Source organism: Oncorhynchus mykiss, chromosome 16, assembly GCF_013265735.2.
Source record: "Oncorhynchus mykiss isolate Arlee chromosome 16, USDA_OmykA_1.1, whole genome shotgun sequence".
NCBI classification, from domain to species: domain Eukaryota; kingdom Metazoa; phylum Chordata; class Actinopteri; order Salmoniformes; family Salmonidae; genus Oncorhynchus; species Oncorhynchus mykiss.
In genome coordinates this window covers 45,375,178-45,395,269 of record NC_048580.1, presented here as the reverse complement: position 1 = coordinate 45,395,269, position 20,092 = coordinate 45,375,178, and the positions used below count along the sequence as shown (strand labels likewise).

Below are 20,092 nucleotides of genomic sequence, written 5' to 3'. Positions count from 1 at the left end.
CTCTGGTTGCTGAGTGAGAGTGAGAGATCACCGAAGCCTCTCTGCATAGTTTAATCGTTTCTCTATAATGTGCTCCACATGTTGCCGTGAAGCCAGAGCAATGGGAACATAATAAAAATGGATCCACCAAACGCCACTCTGAGAGTGAAGCTGGAAGCTCCCATGGGTGAATGCCTGATACATTCCACACACAGGGGCCGTGATTTATTTCCGCTGATATTGACACAGTTATTGAGTGAAACTGTATACTATACACACGGTACCCTCAATACACTGACTGCACGCTATTCATCTGGCTTCCCTCTGCCAGTTGTTGTTTAATGGCAGCCAGGATAGGAATCTAAATAGCTTTTACCCTGATTGACTGAGTCTGTATATAGGCCAGCACACGCTGAAGGGGCAGAGTGAGTGAGCTGGTGGTTACTATGGTTACCCCGGTGTCTTAAATTAGAAAGCCCGGCTGTTGTAATGACAGGGGAGGCAGTGCGCTCTCTTTCTAATCTACTTCTATTTATTATCTTCGTCGTCATCATGATCATCACACTGTGATGGAATCGCACGGGGCAACTATTACCTACGTCAAGCCTGGGCTTTTCCCTGCTACACAAACACGTTCAGTGGTTACTGGGCGCCCTTTACTGCTTAGCTCATGTCTTTCTAGTATTTCCACCATAGCCTCTAGCCATCTAGATTACCCCCTCCTCCCCCATGTCTCTGTACCAGCTTCAGCCCCTCCCTCCCCCTGGTTCATGTATGGTCCTGCATGCGGAGCGCTGGGTGGCGTCGCGTGTGGCTAGCTTGTGGTCCGCTGCAGAGCGCTAGTGGTGTGGGCGTCAGTGTGCGGCGCTGGTGGATGCGTGGACAGAGAGCTGCTGGCCTCCCCAGAGAGGCCCTCCTGGCGTACCGCTTCTCCTTCTTGTCCTCCTGTCTCTGGGCTGCGTTGTGGCGCTGCTCCTGCCTGCTGGTCCCTCCGTCCCCTCTCCTGAAGGGGAAGTCGGACACTTTATGATGGAGGTGGTTTTGTCACCCTACACACAGTCGGACGGCTTCTCCTGCCTTCTTATCGACCCATTTCTCTCTGAAAGGACGTGAAGTCAGACACGGGGCTGAATTAGGGTTGTTTGTGTCATCACACACGGTCATAGTCACTAACCTCCCCCAGAAGATAAGAGCGTTTAACAGGGTTATTATTACAGGTGTTTGGTCTGTAGTGATGACACTTTGCTCAGGGGGCGGTGGGAGGTTGGGGCTCGGACTGGAATGTATTAGTCATTCTGGTCTGCACGACATGTCCTATCCCGCTGCAATTACTCCATTGTATGTTCACCACCAAAGCAAAGTGTCTAATTCTGTATGTTAAGTCTAACTGAAAGAAGTGTAGGCCTCATTTTGTGGATCCTGTGTAAGCTCTGTCTCTCTGTAACTTATTCCTCTCCTCCTCTTTCCTCCTCTAGGCCCAGATTCTGCTGGACTGTGGAGAAGACAACATTTGTGTTCCTGACTTAAAGCTGGCGGTGCACGGGTGAGTTATTCCAAACACCCATGGAAGCCACTAGATCAGGAGAATATATCTACTGTGTATGATGAACGGTTGAACTATTCACCCAACTATACAGATGAGTCGGCCTTGTTGTCGTTCTGATCTGATGGATAAATAAAGCTGTGTCGTGCTCCACCCGTTTGTTTAGTTTAGCTTGCAGAGCAGACCAGTCTGTTATTACACCCACAATGCTCCACTCACAGAAGATACTACTCTGCTTTGGAAACAGGAAGAAGCGCTGGCCCCTGGTCTAGGTGCAAGGATTGGTTGTCAGGCAGCTCGGGGAAAGAGACATGAGAGATGAAAGGGATTTGTTTTGAACGTATGGAGAGGGGTGTGTGTGTGTGTGTGTGTGTGTGTGTGTGTGTGCCAACCAGTTCTAGCCTCCTTCTATCAGCTTCTGTTGAAGTAGTATTCACAGCATCTCCATACTTCGATTTGAGAAATCTGTAGGCATTTTTCTCTAAAATAACATGCCCCCTTGCTCTTTTCTGCCCTCTCATGTTCATATTTGTTTGCGTGCTAATTCCATTTCTCTATTGTAAAAGTCTATCACGTACTCTGAGTGTACAAAACATTATGAACACGTGCTCTTTCCCTGACATAGACTGACCAGGTGAATCCAGGTGAAAGTTATGATCCCTTATTGATGTCACTTAAATCCACTTCTATCAGTGTAGATGAACGGGAGGAGACAGGTTAAAGAAGGATTTTTAAGCCTTGAGATGATTTGAGACATGGAGTGTGTGTGTGTGTGTGTGTGGGTGTGTGTGTGCGCCATTCAGAGGGTGAACGGGCAAGGCAAAATATTTAAGTGCCTTTGAACGAGGTATGGTACTCTGCTGCGTTTTTCATGCTCAACAGTTTCCCATGTGTATCAAGAATGGTCCACCACCCAAAGGCGATCCGGACAACTTGACAAAACTGTGTCAAGCATTGGAGTCAACATGGGCCAGCATCCCTGTGGAATGCTTTTGACACCTTGTAGAGTCCATGCCCTGACGAATTGAGGCTGTTCTGAGGGCAAAATGGAAGGGAGGGTGTGCAACTTAATATTAGGAAGGTGTTTGTACATTTGTCTGTAAGAGCATTCAAGCAGGATGAAATGAGGGATTTCAGTTGAGGAAAATAATAATGCATGAACTACTTGCCTCTGGCAGTCAGATTATAGTGATGATTCATTTAAATGCTTTGTTTAATAGTAGCTTGGGGCAAGGGGTCAATCATGAAATTCCCAGCATTGTATCCATCAAAATATTTCTACTGTTTTCCTGCCAAAGCACACAACCTGTACCACCAATGCCCCTTAGGAGAGGTTTTAGGTTTTTGTGGGTTCTTCCAATGTATCCCTTTTGTTTTCTTTAAAGAGCGTGATGGCTGTTGGAGTCTAGGCTGGCTGGCTGGTTGGCCAATAGATGATCAGTGTTTGAAATATGGTCCATGTTGCTTTCTCTCTCTGCGTGGTTTTACGAGTCCAGCTCTAATTAGAAGCGTCTGTGTGGCCCTCGTGTGGAATTCCTCTCTCATTGTGTTCAGAAAGAGAGCGAGAGATGGAGGAAGAAATGTGGGGAGGGAGAAAGGGAGGGAGTGGAAGGGGGAGGTGTTTTACATTCCTATGCTGTGCTCTTAACGCATGTATGACTTTGTTGCTACATTTGAAAAGTTGTATGTGAGGGGGATGCAGGGGAAGGGGAGGGGAGGGGAGGGGAGGTGGAATTTCCTGACATGAATCTAAGTGATGTGTTTTGGGCTGTGTCCCATTTCGAGAGAGATGAAGCACGGATATCAGGCTATAGCAACAGAACATGCAAGTATGTTAGTGACCTGACACTGCTTTATACTGTACACACTGTGCACACAGCCTTCACAGTTGTCTCTAGTATAATGGCACCCTCTCCCACCTCTCCCGAATCTTATTTACACTCGGAGACCCGACACCTCTTGACCTGACGTCTGACCCGATTAGTAATCAATTTCTGTTTTTTTGGGGCCCTCAGGGACCGGAAGGAAGCGTACCTAGGTGACGACAACTCACTGACCTTGACTTTCAACGCTCGGAACGAGGGTGAAGGAGGGGCCTACGAGGCTGAGCTGTACGTGGTGCTGCCTCCTGAAGCGGACTACAGCGGTATAGCCCGCAATAACGAGGTGAGAGGAACTACTAAACATTCACCTGAACCCAACACTACTATTAGATGTGAAGTAATATAAGAGTCACAGTCTATTGGCTCATAAGACTTGTGATGATAGATCTATAAGGAACAGGGCTGTTATGGAAGTTATGAAATCACAAAATGGAACTAAATGTTTGTTCTTGGCGTTTGATCTGCAGACCTGTATCTATGATTCTTCTTTGTTGTGTTCTAACCAATGACAAACACATATGAATGTATATGCTTCTAAACCAGCACTCTTTCTCCTTGCTCTCTGTCTCTCTCTTTGTCTCTCTCTGTCTGTCTCTGTGCCTCTGTCTCTGTCTCTGTCTCTCTCTCTCTCTCTCTCTCTCTCTCTCTCTCTCTCTCTCTCTCTCTCTCTCCCCCCCAGAGCCTGACCCAGCTAACTTGTAGCTACGAGACAGAGAACCAGACCCGCTACCTCAGCTGTGACCTGGGCAACCCTATGAAGTCTGGCACCAGCGTAAGTCAAGGATTCATGTTCTGTTTGCCCTTCTGAAGATTGGTCATGAGAAGGGTCAGGAGTATTTCGTGGTTAGGTCACATGGGTGGACAACAGGAGCAGCTCTGGCTCTTGGCGTGAAAAATCATTGATGTTTGTTTCGGCCGTCTTGGTCTCCATCAGAATGAGAATGAGGTCACATGACATAAAAATAAAATTTGGGCCTGGTTCTACTCCAAGACCTTTCTGAAGAGCATTGGTTATGAATGGGGCGAGCAGTTTTTTCTGGTTAGGTCACATGGTCCTGGCCCTACTCGTAAGCAATACTCTTCATTGGTTCTGATGAGTGTTGATGGCTGGTGGAATAGCTCGTCTAGCCCTCTGAGATCTGTTTAGTGGTAGAAAAGTAATTGAGGCTAGCACAAAATCAATGTTTCCTAGTGTGTGAAGGAAGGGATTGTGTGTCGTCCAGGGGTTGAGCGGTAGAGAACTGAACTGGAGAGGAAAGGCTCTCTTTTCATTACACAGCAGTGTCCAGAGAGGAAGTTCCTGTCCGAGTAGCAAGAAGCTGGTCTACGTCTCTGCTCCGAGCAGAGGTTCCCTCCTAATGTGTCTGACTGCAGAGGAAGACTGTAAAGTGGACATTGGTGGAGAGGTTAAGAAGGTTTTCTGATAGAATGGTTGTATTCAAAAGTGTAAACAAAAATGTAAAAACTTTAGTATGCAACAAACATATAATATAGATCCTGCCATTGTAGTACCCAATGTGCTGAGGATACTGTACTTTGCGTTAGTTATAATTCATAATGGCATAGAATGTTTATGAGCAGTGTTCTAATTGTTTTTACAGTGCACATCTGCAGTTCCATACACACTCACACTACACAGTTAAACAGCAAAAGCTCTAAACTCGCTGGAAAACAAAAAGGGGCATGAAATCCCAGTTGAAATAAAGGGCAGCAAAACAGAACACTGTAAGCAGGAAGTCCCAGACTGTCTGGACCTGCAGGCCCAGGTGTATTACAGCTGTGTATGTGCCAGCCAGGCAGACAGGGAGTACCGACTGACTGACCGATTGACCCCTGAAGTCAACAGAACAGTTGGGAGGAGAGCGAAAGAGAGGACAGGACTGTTATCCTTTCGGGGACTCTGGCCCCCGTTATGCTGTTATGATTGTATAACAGAGAGTCTACTCACCGTCGCTGTACTGTATGTGTCAAAATAGTATAAAAAATAGTGCACACGTTTCCTAATGCCCTTACAAGGTTAGCTTTAGATATGTTGGTTGCATCATCCCCCTTAGACATTTGGAACTCTCTCGCCTCACATCATGTTGACATCGACCCCTTGTCCCTGATCACATTGCTTCTCCTCGTCTGCAGCTGTGGGCAGGTCTGCGCTTCACTGTGCCACGACTGAAGGACACGCGCAAGACGGTTCAGTTTGAGCTGCAGATCCGCAGGTATGACTCCGTTCCATCGCCTCTCTAGGCATACGTTTGAGCTGGGCCTCGTGTTATGTGTGTTATTTTGTCAGTGTTATGTGTCACTGACAAAATTAATTCAAGGCTAAACTCGTAGGACACAGACCATCAAAAATACCGCAGTACTCCAATATCACCAAATAGCTGCAGAGGTGTGTTGTCTCTGATTCATCACCCTCTCTTCCTCTCTCGCTTTCCCTCCACAGTAAAAATGAGAATAATTCCCACAGCGAGGTGGTTCCCTACAGGTTGGAGGTGGTTGTCCAGGCCGATGTTATTTTACAAGGGTGAGTCCAGAGGAAGTCAGAGAGAAGTCCAGGGGTGGGAGGAATCTCTGTGTTAGATTTCCCCCATCAGAGCAAAAACCCTTTGCAACTCCATAAAAGTTGTTTTATTTTTCTCCCCACACAGTCTCATACTTTCCTTTCCCTCTCTTTTGAAGAGTCTCCCGGCCAGACAAGGTCTTCTTCCCTCCTCCCAACTGGAAGGTGTCCAAGAGCCCCCAGGTAGAGCAGGACATCGGGCCTGCAGTCCAACACGTCTATGAGGTAAGGAGTCAAAGGGTTGGGGTTAGGATTAGGATTAGGATTAGGATTAGGATTAAGGTTAGGTTGGGAAGATCCAATGGGACATTCAGTGCATAGACAAAGGTGAATGCAGCCAAACTGTGAGTGGACAGGTTTCAATGAAAGGGGCCAGAGGCCCTCCAGGAGGATAGCTGCTAGCTGGCTGGGCAGACCCATCAGGATGTAGTATGGCAGAGAGTTCTATACAGCAGACTCATCAGGTTGTAGTATGGCAGAGAGTTCTATACAGCAGACTCATCAGGTTGTAGTATGGCAGAGAGTTCTATACAGCAGACTCATCAGGATGTAGTATGGCAGAGAGTTCTATACAGCAGACTCATCAGGATGTAGTATGGCAGAGAGTTCTATACAGCAGACTCATCAGGATGTAGTATGGCAGAGAGTTCAATACAGCAGACTCTGGCCTTAAGCAGGTCTGTAGCAGCAGGCAGTACTTCACAGACACTAACCTTTTTTCTGTAGAAGCAGACCAGACCAGACACTAACCTTTGTGTAGAAGCAGAGCAGACCAGACACTAACCTTTGTGTAGAAGCAGACCAGACCAGACACTAACCTTTGTGTAGAAGCAGACCAGACCAGACACTAACCTTTGTGTAGAAGCAGACCAGACACTAACCTTTGTGTAGAAGCAGACCAGACACTAACCTTTGTGTAGAAGCAGAGCAGACACTAACCTTTGTGTAGAAGCAGAGCAGACACTAACCTTTGTGTAGAAGCAGAGCAGACACTAACATTTGTGTAGAAGCAGAGCAGACCAGACACTAACCTTTGTGTAGAAGCAGAGCAGACACTAACCTTTGTGTAGAAGCAGAGCAGACACTAACCTTTGTGTAGAAGCAGAGCAGACACTAACCTTTGTGTAGAAGCAGAGCAGACACTAACCTTTGTGTAGAAGCAGACCAGACACTAACCTTTGTGTAGAAGCAGAGCAGACACTAACCTTTGTGTAGAAGCAGAGCAGACCAGACACTAACCTTTGTGTAGAAACAGACCAGACACTAACCTTTGTGTAGAAGCAGAGCAGACACTAACCTTTGTGTAGAAGCAGACCAGACACTAACCTTTGTGTAGAAGCAGAGCAGACACTAACCTTTGTGTAGAAGCAGACCAGACACTAACCTTTGTGTAGAAGCAGAGCAGACCAGACACTAACCTTTGTGTAGAAGCAGAGCAGACACTAACCTTTGTGTAGAAGCAGAGCAGACACTAACCTTTGTGTAGAAGCAGAGCAGACACTAACCTTTGTGTAGAAGCAGACCAGACACTAACCTTTGTGTAGAAGCAGAGCAGACACTAACCTTTGTGTAGAAGCAGAGCAGACACTAACCTTTGTGTAGAAGCAGAGCAGACACTAACCTTTGTGTAGAAGCAGAGCAGACACTAACCTTTGTGTAGAAGCAGAGCAGACCAGACACTAACCTTTGTGTAGAAACAGACCAGACACTAACCTTTGTGTAGAAGCAGAGCAGACACTAACCTTTGTGTAGAAGCAGAGCAGACACTAACCTTTGTGTAGAAGCAGAGCAGACCAGACACTAACCTTTGTGTAGAAGCAGACCAGACACTAACCTTTGTGTAGAAGCAGACCAGACACTAACCTTTGTGTAGAAGCAGAGCAGACCAGACACTAACCTTTGTGTAGAAGCAGAGCAGACCAGACACTAACCTTTGTGTAGAAGCAGACCAGACCAGACACTAACCTTTGTGTAGAAGCAGACCAGACCAGACACTAACCTTTGTGTAGAAGCAGACCAGACCAGACACTAACCTTTGTGTAGAAGCAGACCAGACCAGACACTAACCTTTGTGTAGAAGCAGAGCAGACACTAACCTTTGTGTAGAAGCAGACCAGACACTAACCTTTGTGTAGAAGCAGAGCAGACCAGACACTAACCTTTGTGTAGAAGCAGAGCAGACCAGACACTAACCTTTGTGTAGAAGCAGAGCAGACCAGACACTAACCTTTGTGTAGAAGCAGACCAGACACTAACCTTTGTGTAGAAGCAGAGCAGACCAGACACTAACCTTTGTGTAGAAGCAGACCAGACCAGACACTAACCTTTGTGTAGAAGCAGACCAGACACTAACCTTTGTGTAGAAGCAGAGCAGACACTAACCTTTGTGTAGAAGCAGACCAGACACTAACCTTTGTGTAGAAGCAGAGCAGACACTAACCTTTGTGTAGAAGCAGAGCAGACCAGACACTAACCTTTGTGTAGAAGCAGAGCAGACCAGACACTAACCTTTGTGTAGAAGCAGACCAGACACTAACCTTTGTGTAGAAGCAGAGCAGACACTAACCTTTGTGTAGAAGCAGAGCAGACACTAACCTTTGTGTAGAAGCAGAGCAGACACTACTTCCTGGGGCTGCAGACAAGTCAAAGGAGAAAGAAGAAAGAGAAGATACACATTCCAGGAAGCACAGGGATTTGTTTTGAGCTTCACATCATTACAGGTCTAACTCAATTTGTAAGGGCAACCTAGTCTCCCGTGATAGACATCACACCGGACCACCTTTCACAGTTCACAGAAAAACAGTGCTCAAGTTTAGATGACATCACACCAACATGCCATTTCCTGGAAGTCTGGGTCAGTCTGGGTCGGGTTAATTTTTAGCAAAGACTAGCTGGGGGGGAGGGTTTATATGCTTGTAATATTCTTTTAACTAATTGCTCCCTTTTTCTGCCTTTCCTTCCGTCTCTCTCCCTTTCTCTCTCGTTCTTTCCCCTGTCTGTCAGCTGGTGAACAAAGGCCCCAGTGGTATTAGCCACACAGTGCTTCAGCTCAGTTGTCCTCTCAGTGTTCAGGGCCAGGGTCTCCTCTACCCTCTGGAGATCTCTACTGAGGGACCCCTCAACTGCACCACCAACCACTCCATCAACTACATGCAGCTCAAGGTGAGCAATCAATCATTGGAATGTCTTTTGATGTATGACGGGGGAAAGTTATTTTAATGTTTTAATGTTTATGTTAACACTTGTTTGCAAAAAGTTGCTTACACATGTGCAAGAGTACGGCAAGTCACTCATTGTCTCGCTCAGTCAACATAGACACACACACACACACACACACACACACACACACACACACACACACACACACACACACACACACACACACACACACACACACACACACACACACACACACACACACACACACACACACACACACTCACACACACCCTTCTCAGGGTCACATGAGGCTGACAGACATCTGTGTGAGGCTAGAACACTTCAGAGAGACGGGCACTGTGAAGATGTCCCACAGGTTCTAATTCAGTGTGTGATTAACAGTCTCTACACCCACCTCCACCCTCCCTGCCCAGCCAGCCCTAACCAGCCCCACCCAGGACACCATCCCCACTAACACTTTGATCTCTCAGCACTTCCCTCAGCTCAGCACAGCTTGACGAACCTCTTCTGTACTGATACACTCACTCAACTTCTAACATTAGGTCCCCTTCTGCAGGGTTTAAGCCTCAGGTTTTTCATGGGAACCGATGACTCTTGGGTAGTCGCTTGTTTCCGCTTCAAACTTCTAAATGGCCAGATGCTGAGATGAGGCCGGAGAGGTTTCCCATTTAGCTGTGATCTGATTTTCTTTGCGCACTACAGTGTGTTTCTATGGGAAACCATGTGAATGAGACCTCACATTCACTAGATTAATAACAAAGATAATGATGGGTCACTAACTTCACTCCCTATATTGACAGAAAGGGTGGTGTGCTCGTCTCCCATGTGTGAGGTTTCTGTCTGTAATGTATTGACCTAATGGGTGGTCTGCTCGTCTCTCATGGGTGAGGTCTCTGTCCTAATGGGTGGTGTATGTTCTTTCCCTCGGTCTCCTCAGCTCCAGCAGTCGTCCACAGAGCAGCCTCCCCTACTTGTGCCCGGCCAGGATCACCACATCGAGAGGAGAGACGTCCACAGAGACCAGCTGGCTGAGCACACTAACCTGGTGAGGCCCTTAGCAAGGACAGATGGCGAGAGTTATTGGAACAGTGTGCTATTAATGCAACTGGCTTTTTGAGTGATGAGTAGCGCTTGTTGTTGCCTCTGGTGGTATTTCATGTTGTCAAGTATTTCAAATAGTTCAAAACAGGACAAGTAGATGGAAGTGACTAGAGACTTTCCTTTGGAATAGAGCTAAGCTGGAGGGTTGAACCTCTGCCTCTCTGCTCCTCTGAGTTGCCTGAAGCCATGGCATGTATTGATCTGGGACACTGGCTCTGGCCCTGCTCTTGGAAAGCCTCCTGGGATTGACTAATGAGGTTATAAGGTAATTGAGAGGAAGGGGTCAGAGGGCGTGGGGTGGTGGTGGTCCCGCTGTGGTGATTAACATTAAAGGGCTGCAGGGAGACTGGGAGGGTGGAGCTGGGGCAGTAGGGACATGGAAATAGGGGGATCTGTGGGACCAGGGGCATGATGCGCTGGTTAGTTCACAGACCGCCCTCTAATTTTCCACTCCGTGGTGTTGTTAGTGTGAGTACCACTGCCCCTGGCACACACTGGCCCTATTGATCCAACCAGCACCGGGAACAGGTAGCTCTCCCTCTGTTCTCCCCCTCATTGGTCTGTCACTACCCAGAGTGGTGAAAGAGGTCTTTGTCCCCCCCCGCCTGTCGCTCTTAACCGCCCCTCGTTTATCAAGCCTGCCCGATGACACGTTTCTATAAAGGCCGCCATTCTTTGTTTCACTCTTAGCACTTCAGTTTCTATGCTGAGTTGGAACTAAGAACAGACGTCTCTGTTAAAAAAATAAGTTTCAAGAGAAAGTGTGTTAGTGGTCAGAGCTGTGCATAATGCCGTTGTATGGGCCCTTGATTGAATCTGGTTGTAGTAGGGGACTGGTAAATGAGAGAGACCCCTCGCTATGTCTGGCCTTGTCCTAGAAAACCTGTAAATGAAGTAGCACTGTGAGCTTTGTCTCTAAATGGCTTTTAGAACAATCTAGGAAAATGTAGATTGAATTATTGTTTACATTCATGTCACACAGTAGCTGCCATTGTACACTTCAACACACACACACTGCAGGTCTATTATATAGCCAGTCACTGCTGTTCTACTCATTGTGGGAACAGAAGCTTCCCTTCCAGCTCCTGCCCCTGACCTCGGCCACCCCACTAGGGAGGATCTGGCGCTCTACCATATCCAAATGGACCATTTCCCCAGGCCTACCAGAATCCCTTAGCCTCCCCCAGCCTCAGTTAGCCTCCAGTTTTAATCAAGTGTAATATTTTGGAAACAATTGTCTGTCTGTCTGTCTGTCTGTCTGTCTGTCTGTCTGTCTGTCTGTCTGTGTGTCTGTCTGTCTGTCTGTCTGTCACTGTAATGCCGTTATTAAGCCTGTCTTAACTGTAAGGCCCTGAGGGAGGTTACAGGCAGTAGGGTAGGTACTGGGTTGTGTACTACACCCTCTCCTCCTGCATTCATTTGCCCTCCTTGGCTCTTGTCTTAATAGGCAAACTAATTCGCTCCCGCAGGAAGCCCACCAAAACCGCCCAATCCGGCCGGGGTGGTCTGTCTAACACGCCAGCATTAAAAGTCAGTTTGTGGAGGTTTACAATGCAAAGCGCCCAGCTACCATTATGAGGATTTAATTAAGATTGTGTATTCTAACAGTCTTGTGAAAAGGGAGCTGGTGGTTGGGCAATAATGTTGAGTGTCGACTGCATGCTGGATTTTTACAGTCTCATGACATTCACTCAATCTTTCTAATTGGAAGCAGCCCTGCATTGGATCATAACATTGACCTCTTTGTTCTATTTATTTGGCCTGCAGAGTTAACATTGCCCTTACTGCTCTTCCCACCCACCCCTGTTTACTGACCTTCACGTCAGTTTTTAATTCACGCACTTACAGTAATTACTGTTAAATTAAGCCTGACCGAATGTCAAATTAAGTTTGTTTTGTAGCTGTTTGGTTTTCCTTGCTGAGGACAGCAGTTTTTGCATGGCATATCTCAAATGATGGCATATTTTATGTAATTTGTTAAGCCTCAACCCACTCTCTCTCCTCCTCCCTCCTTCTCTCTCTCTTCCTCCCTCCCTCCTTCTCCCTCTCTCTCTTCCTCCCTCCCTCTCTCCCTCTAGTCCTGCTCTAATGTAGAATGCTGGACGCTGCAGTGTGACGTTGGTCTTCTGGAGAAGGGGACCAGCGCCATCCTCAAAGTGCGCTCACGCATCTGGGCTGAGACCTTCATCGAGGTACGTACCGTACCGTAGGGACTGGAGATGAAACCAACCACTCTGCATACAATTGCTCCCCTACATACCTTTTTCAAATTGCGATTGAAGAGTGGATCTTGGTCAGGTTCAGATGCAGAGATTAAAACCAACCCGACAGAACTACTGGCCTCCTCTCAAACCCACTGCACATGTAGATGCATGTTTCTGCCAGATGACATTGGCACTGATTGCGTGAGACGGACTGTCTCCGTTCACGTTGTCGTCTGTGTATTTTCTCATGTCAAGGTTTGGCTGAGTATAAGCAGAATGATTCCTTTAAGCATCTTACAAAGAAAAAAATCAACACTCAAAACCTCAAATTCAAGACTGTGAAAGATGAATGTCCAGTCAGACTCACACATGGGATTGTATTGACTAGATGTCGGTATTAATGCTAGCTCAGAGCGAAACTCTGCCAGTGTGTACTGTCTCAAATAGTTGGCCCAAATGAAGGGAAAGTTGTAGCTAACAGAGAGTATCATTCAAATCTAATTTCAATAGTCGTATGTGTGTGTGTGTCTGTAGTGTTATCGTGTTCTAGTTAGAGCTGGATGGTATATGTCCACAGAAGCAGTTGTGAGAGACCTTACACACAAAGCCTATGTGTGAGTGCATTGAAAATTCATTAGCTGGTGGTCGTGGCTTCTCATAGGATTGGAATGTCAGAGGGGTTTTGTGAGAGACAGCCGGTCTGGAAATAGAGTTGCATCTCTGGGCAGCACACGACCGCCACCTACTGGATACAAGACAAAGTGCACCCATTACCAGTCCACACTAGCCTCGCTAACACATATACAAGCTGCAATTCCCCAGTACTCCTACACTAATTATTTGCAGAATCACAATGAATATCCAATCTGATCCAGTTCCTGTTGTTTTGCTTCCATCCTCAGAGAGCATACAAAGGGTATGTGCTTGAGTGCCTGGCAAGATTCAGTGTAATCAAGATGCCCTATGCCATCTTACCCAAGGAGCTACCAAGTGGATCTAAAAAGGTAGGTCTATGTGCAATACACCCATGTTACCAAACCTCTCTATGTTACTGTTTTGTTAGTCATGCATTACCATACAGTATGTCAAAGTTTTGTACATCACTCCGCTGTTGGGAAACTGCAGGAAGCCTGGAATCGAGGCTATTATAGTATAAGTGGTGGTCATGACTAATTCTCTGCCCCCTCCTCAGGTGGTGACCCCGGTGGTGTGGAACAAGCCGGACAGCCAGTACTCTGTGCCAATGTGGATCATCATCTTGGCCATACTAGCTGGACTTCTTCTGCTGGCACTGGTGATTTACGTCCTGTACAAAGTGAGTGGTCAGGATGGTGCTGATGTTAACATCAGGCAGAGTGGGCGGTTTCCAACTCTTCAGAACGTCCCGGATTTGCCTTTATAACTAAGACTTATACGTCTCAGGCCAAACTCCATCTTGCTCTTAGCTCAGCCTTCTCCAGGCCTAAATGTAAGGCTGTCTGGCGAGACGAGAACCTCATTGACATATGAAGATTTGAGACGATGTTATAAATATTATATTCAGTTCAAACTTTTTCTGTCTTTTTTTCTTTCTCCCTCCCAGCTTGGCTTCTTCAAGAGGTCGCTACCCTACGGCACGGCTATGGAGAAGGCCCAACTCAAGCCCCATGCTACGTCTGAGGCCTAAACACCACAGAAGGATTAAAACAAGCTACTTTGTTGTCAAAGAACCAAAGAAACCTAGATACACACATGATTGCAACAGAGAAACGTGGTTCATTTAAATGTCCAGAGAGGATCAGACTGCAGTTGAAGAGTGAGGAAGAGGAGGAGAAAAGACCACTGGAACTCCACTGTACTGCACTAGAGGAAGAAAACCCTAAGAACTCCAAACCAAATGAATGTTTTTAATTTAATATGTGTTGTTTTGTTTGTCCTCGTCGGGGTTGTGGTCGATCACCAAGATGAACAGTGTCACAGTCAGACAAACAGGCCTGAGACTTATTCCTATTTGAGTTGAAGTCCAAGACGAGTGACTACAGAAGATGGAGAATGGGAGCCCTTGATTAGCCCAGGATGGAGGAAGACGCTTGGTTTCTCCCTCGACATCTTTTAAAATAGCTTTTACTTCTCTTGGATCCCTGTGAAAGATAATAATGTTTAAGTCTTTTTAATTGCCTTTGTTTTGGTGCTAAAAAGTACAAATGTGCTCAGTGCTTCAAACGGGATGGCCACATCTTTCTTCTGGTGTCGAGGGGAGTGAATACCTCTCTCTTCCTTTTTGTAGCATTAAAGAATCACAGCCGATACTTTCCCCACCAAAGACCTGGAAACTGCATGATCAGGGTTTCTACCCATAGACAGATGATTGTGTCTGTATCATGTTGCCAAACTCTCTACACTTTGACTTTTTACCTATGAACATTTCTACCAAAGATTTTTTACAGTCTCGTCTGTTAATGTTTTATGTAAGATGTAAGTGCAGCCCAAGTGCTCCAGTAATGTTTGTCAGACTCCTCTGTTTTATCTAAACCTATCTACATGGCTTCTGCCCGCTTCTGAGTGGTGGACATGCAGTGCTTGGTTCAGTTGTTTTGCACACAAAGGAAATCTACTGATGACTAACAAGATGCCAAAAACAGACAGGATACTGACTGACTGATCTTCCTACGAGTTTGACATGAACTGATCACGTCGTGTTGATCCATGTTCGTTGTGACAAAATTAAAGCATTGCCTCAAAGTCGTCTGGGACTTGACTGGATCCACCACCATGGGCCTGTGAGATAGATCTCACTAACAGCTTGAAACAGTGTGGTGCTTTGCCAGAACTCTGGCTGGTGACTTGTAAGCAAGGTTTCCAGACGTTGCTTGTGCTGCAAGAGGCAGTATGGAAATTGGGTTGAAGCAAAGGCCATCCAGGTATATCCTCAGCCTTGGTGTGTAATGATGTCTTGAAAGTCAATATATACCTATCATGTGTGTTGCCAACAGAGATCAGGGAAGTTGCAGTACATTCTGAGTGGGTTGCTAGCAGGTCAGGGCTCATTCCATGTGAGTGTCAGGGAAACAGCCAAATGTCCAGTCCCTACACATTTGGCCTCGATCTTAGTGTGCTGCAAGCATCTTCACTTTGGTTGATTTATTTTATTTTATTTGATGCCCTTATGGATAAAGAGAACTGACTATGAGTACCAAATGCACTCCCAACACAATGCTGCAGCTTCACCCAGGGACTGAAAATATGTGGGGTTCATTTATTTGTCATGTTTATATGTAAATAAATAGTCTGTGTGTGTGTGTGTGTGTGTGTGTGTGTGTGTGTGTGTGTGTGTGTGTGTGTGTGTGTGTGTGTGTTGGACTGCGTGTGACTTCATGTGTGCATGCTCCTGTCTGTGTATGTTTTTCGTGTCAATCAGAGAGATCTTTCCCATTGCTAAGTCCGCTCCTTCCTCCCTTGCATCCCTTCTCTAGACTTGTCCAGCAGTAATGCTGATCATCGCGCCACTACAATTTGTGCTCAGGATAGGATGAGACTGCTGTTCAGGACAGCTAGGACCAGAGTAGCTATTCATTTAATGCAACAGAGAGCATGTACATACATGTCTGTACTGTATAATCAGTTTGTGCCTCTTGTAAAGGAATAGCAACTGGGCATTGGGAACAAAAAATCATCTTGTTTGTACGTGCAATATTATTTACTCTGGTTAATATCGTTTTTCTTTTTTTGTTGTTGCATTTTTTGTTATTTTCTTTGGTTTTGTTCCGGAGGAGTTGCGCTAAACCCATTGTATCTACCATCTGGTGATGAGTGTGAGATGTCAACCATACATAAACTCTTCTCGTGGTCGGAGCGTTATGGTCAGATTTTTTCTCTCTAGGTCTTTCCCATTTTTGACCACTTACATTTTGCTCCACCATTATAACTAGCCAATCTTTAGTATCGATATTTTAGATATCAGTGGTAAAATATATATATATATATATATATATATATATATAACGACCTCCATCAAACCTCTGAGTTGAACTCGAGTTACTTGTGTGATAATGTATGTGCAGTTCAATTGTATCAGCTATCTAAACACAGCCATAGTGTTACACATCTGTTTTGATCTGCTATGCCCCCTGGATGATATTGGTGATTTCATTCTGCGATTAGGCTTTTCATGAGAGAGCTTTATCCAGACTCGTGGTGCAAAGACTGCTAATGCCTCTCAGTGGATTCATTTTACACATATACAATTGTTTTGAACAGCATTTGTATGACGTTAGTGTCCAGACTGAACATTTCAACCTAGGGTTATTTATATGTTGAGGATGTTTTAAACATAATCCTCTGTGGTTAAAGCAGGATACTACACTGGGTTTATCCTAGCCCCTTTTTAATCATTTTTTTCTCCTTTTTACCAAAAGTTGTAAATATATTTCTGACAAGGAGAATGTTTTTAGATCCAATAAAAAATAATTGCTTGTTGTGAAATTTACTCTCCTCATATTGGGGGGTGTTAGTCTTTCAGTGATCATTTGTATCTTATTTTATGGTTTGCATTTCCAATAAAAAAAAAGTACATTTTTTTTACAAACTCATGCTTTGATTGAATACACATCATTCGGAAAATAATTTATTTAGAAAAAAATAAACGTACATGGTATGAAATGTTTTACACGTTTGTGTATGCGTTCTGGCAACATAGCTGATTGCTAAACTATTTATTGTACACAGTTGTATTACAAAGTGGAAAAAGGTCAAAACAAACACTCCATAACTGCATGCTATAGCATATATCTCCTCTGCTGTATGTGCTTATGTAGACGGGTTACACCTCGATCACACCAACATTGTTTGGCAATTTGGTACACCGAAAGTGTGCTAAAGCGTTAGCTAACAACGTCATGAAAACGACGCACTCGCATCAATGGGGCAGAAGTCTGTGTTGTGATTCAGGATGGCCAGATAGCTAGCAACAATGACAAGAAGCTGCCAGTGGGGAATCGTAGGTGGCTCGTATCAACTAGTTTTTATCTTGTTCTTGATACCATGTCTTGTTTTGAGGTGTTTTGACTGATGTCACATCTATGCTAATATAGCAAAAAAAAAAATCGCTAGCTAGCTAACCAACAACTGTAACGATGTATTTGAGAGAAGTGCTCATTGTGCAAATGCATTTGTTTTCAAAAAAAAATGGAGACTAAATATAGTTTACATGTTGTCAACAATCTCAGCCAACACCGTCTCGTTTGCCCCAACCCGTATATGGCACTTGTGAAACCATAAGATTATCATACAAATAGTCTGCTATACATATGATCGTATAAATAATGACTAATGCCAAAAATATGCACTTCTTCCTCCGGAGTGTAGTGGTATCAGAAACAGCAGTCACAGGACCAGCAACACCTCTGGTAAGGCACTAGGGGTCACTAGATACTGCCAGTCGGATCCCTCCTCAGGTCCTAGTCACTTGATTAGCAGTCCAAACAGCTGCTTCTCTTGACTGCGCTCTGTGTGATACTGAACAGCCCAGAAACACCCACAGTCCTCCATTCTTGACACCGGACATGCACACGAGTCTATAGAAGAGCTTGCATGTGGATTAGTATGACCATGGAGGTGTGTGTATTCCCCTGCCAACCTCTTATTCACAGGCTGTCTTATAGACCGTCTTTATACACAGAGATATGTAGATACAGTACTTATACACTGGTCTGGTTCAGCACTCAGCGCTCCATTCCCCTGGACAGTTGTGTCAGTTTGCGCTGGTTGTCGATCACTTCAAAGTTCTGAACATAGTGACGGATGTTGCTGGGATTCCGGAGAGGGAGGGACTGCTCCGAATCTGGACAAGTGACAAAGAGGGAGATTGTTTCTTAACACCTAACACAGAAGAGCTACATTTACTTAATCTCATTTGAAGCTCTGAGTGGAAAATGAGTTAAGCATTGAGGCATAGCTTACACGTGGACACCCGAATGGAAGGCGCCTCCAGAAACATTCTGTCTGCGAGCCCCTTCTGAGGCGAGGAAGGCACTGCGGGACAAAGAACCGTTGAGTGTGAACACCATGCCCCAACATTGTCCTTATTCCCATCTTTCCTACAACTTTTTCATTTTGTTGTCTTACCGTAAGGCGTGCTTCTGCACCCTCGAACGATCTTCACTGTCTTGGCAATCATGCGCTGAAACAGTGAAAAGACAAGGCGGCTTATTTAGCCAATAGTTTACAAGACAAAAAAGAGAAGATATAACTTGGGTAAGGGCCGATGTAAGAATTTGATATTTAGGCTCGACAAACTCACCATTTTCTCAAAATTGACCAGTTTTTCAGTGTAGTTCTTGTTTCCCTCGTGGATGAATGTCATGTCTAGAGGAACCGATGGCGAACAGAACAACATACTGGCTCAGTGTAGGGCCATGTAGACTTGTACTCAGGTATTGAATGCTACATCTACTACAAGAGGTTTCTAACAACGTATTCCTACTACCTTTTAGTAGCAGGGGCATGAAGGGGATGTAGGGAGGACTGAGCTTTGCCACAGCCAGTCTGTAGGCTCGGTGATTACGTGATGGATCCTGACACATTAAGAGAAATACACACACCTCTCCATTAGCTCTAGTTGTAAAGGAAATATAGGCCATAAACAACGCACATATTACAAAACACGATTCATACACACAGTGGAAATGAGGGGGAGGGATTGACAAGTGTCCTGTGATGTCACCTGTTGTTATCTATGACATTTAATAGAACACTTTGTTATGAAGCGTGTACACATTAACTCACTCACCATTAACCTCTCGTAGGCACAATAGACCCTTTTCGTCTTACTCGGCACTCTCTTTCAACAACAACAACAACAACAACAACAACTGTTACTCCTCTGATATCCATTTCACATATGTTGTAAATAACATACATTGTTATTATAAGCTATCCTAAAAACGTAGGTCATTGTCCCCAGCAGGCCTCACCTCCCAGGTCTTGTAAAGTCTCTGTACAGCACTGTTGCTTAGACCAAACATCACAGCAAAGAATGAATTGAGGTTTTTCTGCTCCTTCAACCTGAAACAGGAAACACAGCCAGTAACAGCTGTGGGAAGACTAAACGTATACATTACCAAAATGGTTATTAGAGCAACAGTGTCTACAGACATTGCCAATATTTTATCTGGATATGAAAACATGATTTCTGCTGGTATGTTGAATATTTTTTGTATATAGAGTGTTATTGTACAAAATCACCAATATACCAATACTGCTCTGTAGGGATATTTACCCCTAAGTTAACATAGTCATTAATCTGCAAGTTACAAGGTAAACTGTGTCTTAATTTAAGTGAGACTCACATGGCGGCCATCTTGATGAACTTCTTCAGCAGCATGGCTCTCTTCATCAGGTCAGCACACAGACACACCTCCGTCACCACCCAGTACTGCACCTCGTTGAAGCGATGCACAAAACGCTCCAGGTTAGCTGTGGTGGCGCCTTGGAATTTATGTCGCCCAAATATATAGTACACTAGTTCCACCTGGTGGGGGAGAGACATTCATTTACCATCCGTATGTACTGTGGCACATTAAACACAGATCCAAAGTATTTGTATGTACCCAAATGCAGGTATATCAAGCAACCATCCAATGGACTAAACCTTCAATTTGGCATAACA

At 45.2% G+C, this 20,092-nt stretch overlaps 2 protein-coding genes across 8 annotated transcripts in view; one reads left to right on the top strand and one right to left on the bottom strand.

Moving 5' to 3' along the window:
* The window catches only part of itga5 (integrin, alpha 5 (fibronectin receptor, alpha polypeptide)), a 54,540-nt gene extending 37,535 nt beyond the window's left edge, over positions 1-17,005 (top strand). The window contains exons 19-30 of the mRNA XM_036947020.1: positions 1,455-1,522; positions 3,538-3,688; positions 4,085-4,177; positions 5,539-5,618; positions 5,846-5,926; positions 6,082-6,187; positions 8,966-9,124; positions 10,080-10,187; positions 12,322-12,435; positions 13,350-13,451; positions 13,640-13,762; positions 14,030-17,005. Coding sequence (XP_036802915.1) covers positions 1,455-1,522; positions 3,538-3,688; positions 4,085-4,177; positions 5,539-5,618; positions 5,846-5,926; positions 6,082-6,187; positions 8,966-9,124; positions 10,080-10,187; positions 12,322-12,435; positions 13,350-13,451; positions 13,640-13,762; positions 14,030-14,113 — 1,269 coding nt within the window. The 3' untranslated portion in view covers positions 14,114-17,005. The remainder of the gene's footprint in view (positions 1-1,454; positions 1,523-3,537; positions 3,689-4,084; positions 4,178-5,538; positions 5,619-5,845; positions 5,927-6,081; positions 6,188-8,965; positions 9,125-10,079; positions 10,188-12,321; positions 12,436-13,349; positions 13,452-13,639; positions 13,763-14,029) is intronic.
* Positions 17,006-17,037: 32 nt separating this feature from the next.
* rapgef3 (Rap guanine nucleotide exchange factor (GEF) 3) overlaps positions 17,038-20,092 on the bottom strand; it is a 49,511-nt gene continuing 46,456 nt past the window's right edge. For 6 of the 7 annotated variants that reach the window (XM_021566108.2, XM_036947023.1, XM_021566110.2 and 3 more), the window contains 8 exons: positions 19,773-19,954; positions 19,398-19,488; positions 19,214-19,264; positions 18,911-18,998; positions 18,725-18,789; positions 18,550-18,604; positions 18,385-18,456; positions 17,038-18,265 (listed from right to left, as the gene is read on the bottom strand). In XM_021566108.2, coding sequence (XP_021421783.2) covers positions 18,147-18,265; positions 18,385-18,456; positions 18,550-18,604; positions 18,725-18,789; positions 18,911-18,998; positions 19,214-19,264; positions 19,398-19,488; positions 19,773-19,954 — 723 coding nt within the window. In that variant the 3' untranslated portion in view covers positions 17,038-18,146. The remainder of the gene's footprint in view (positions 18,266-18,384; positions 18,457-18,549; positions 18,605-18,724; positions 18,790-18,910; positions 18,999-19,213; positions 19,265-19,397; positions 19,489-19,772; positions 19,955-20,092) is intronic. The other variant, XM_036947022.1, reaches the window with a different exon arrangement.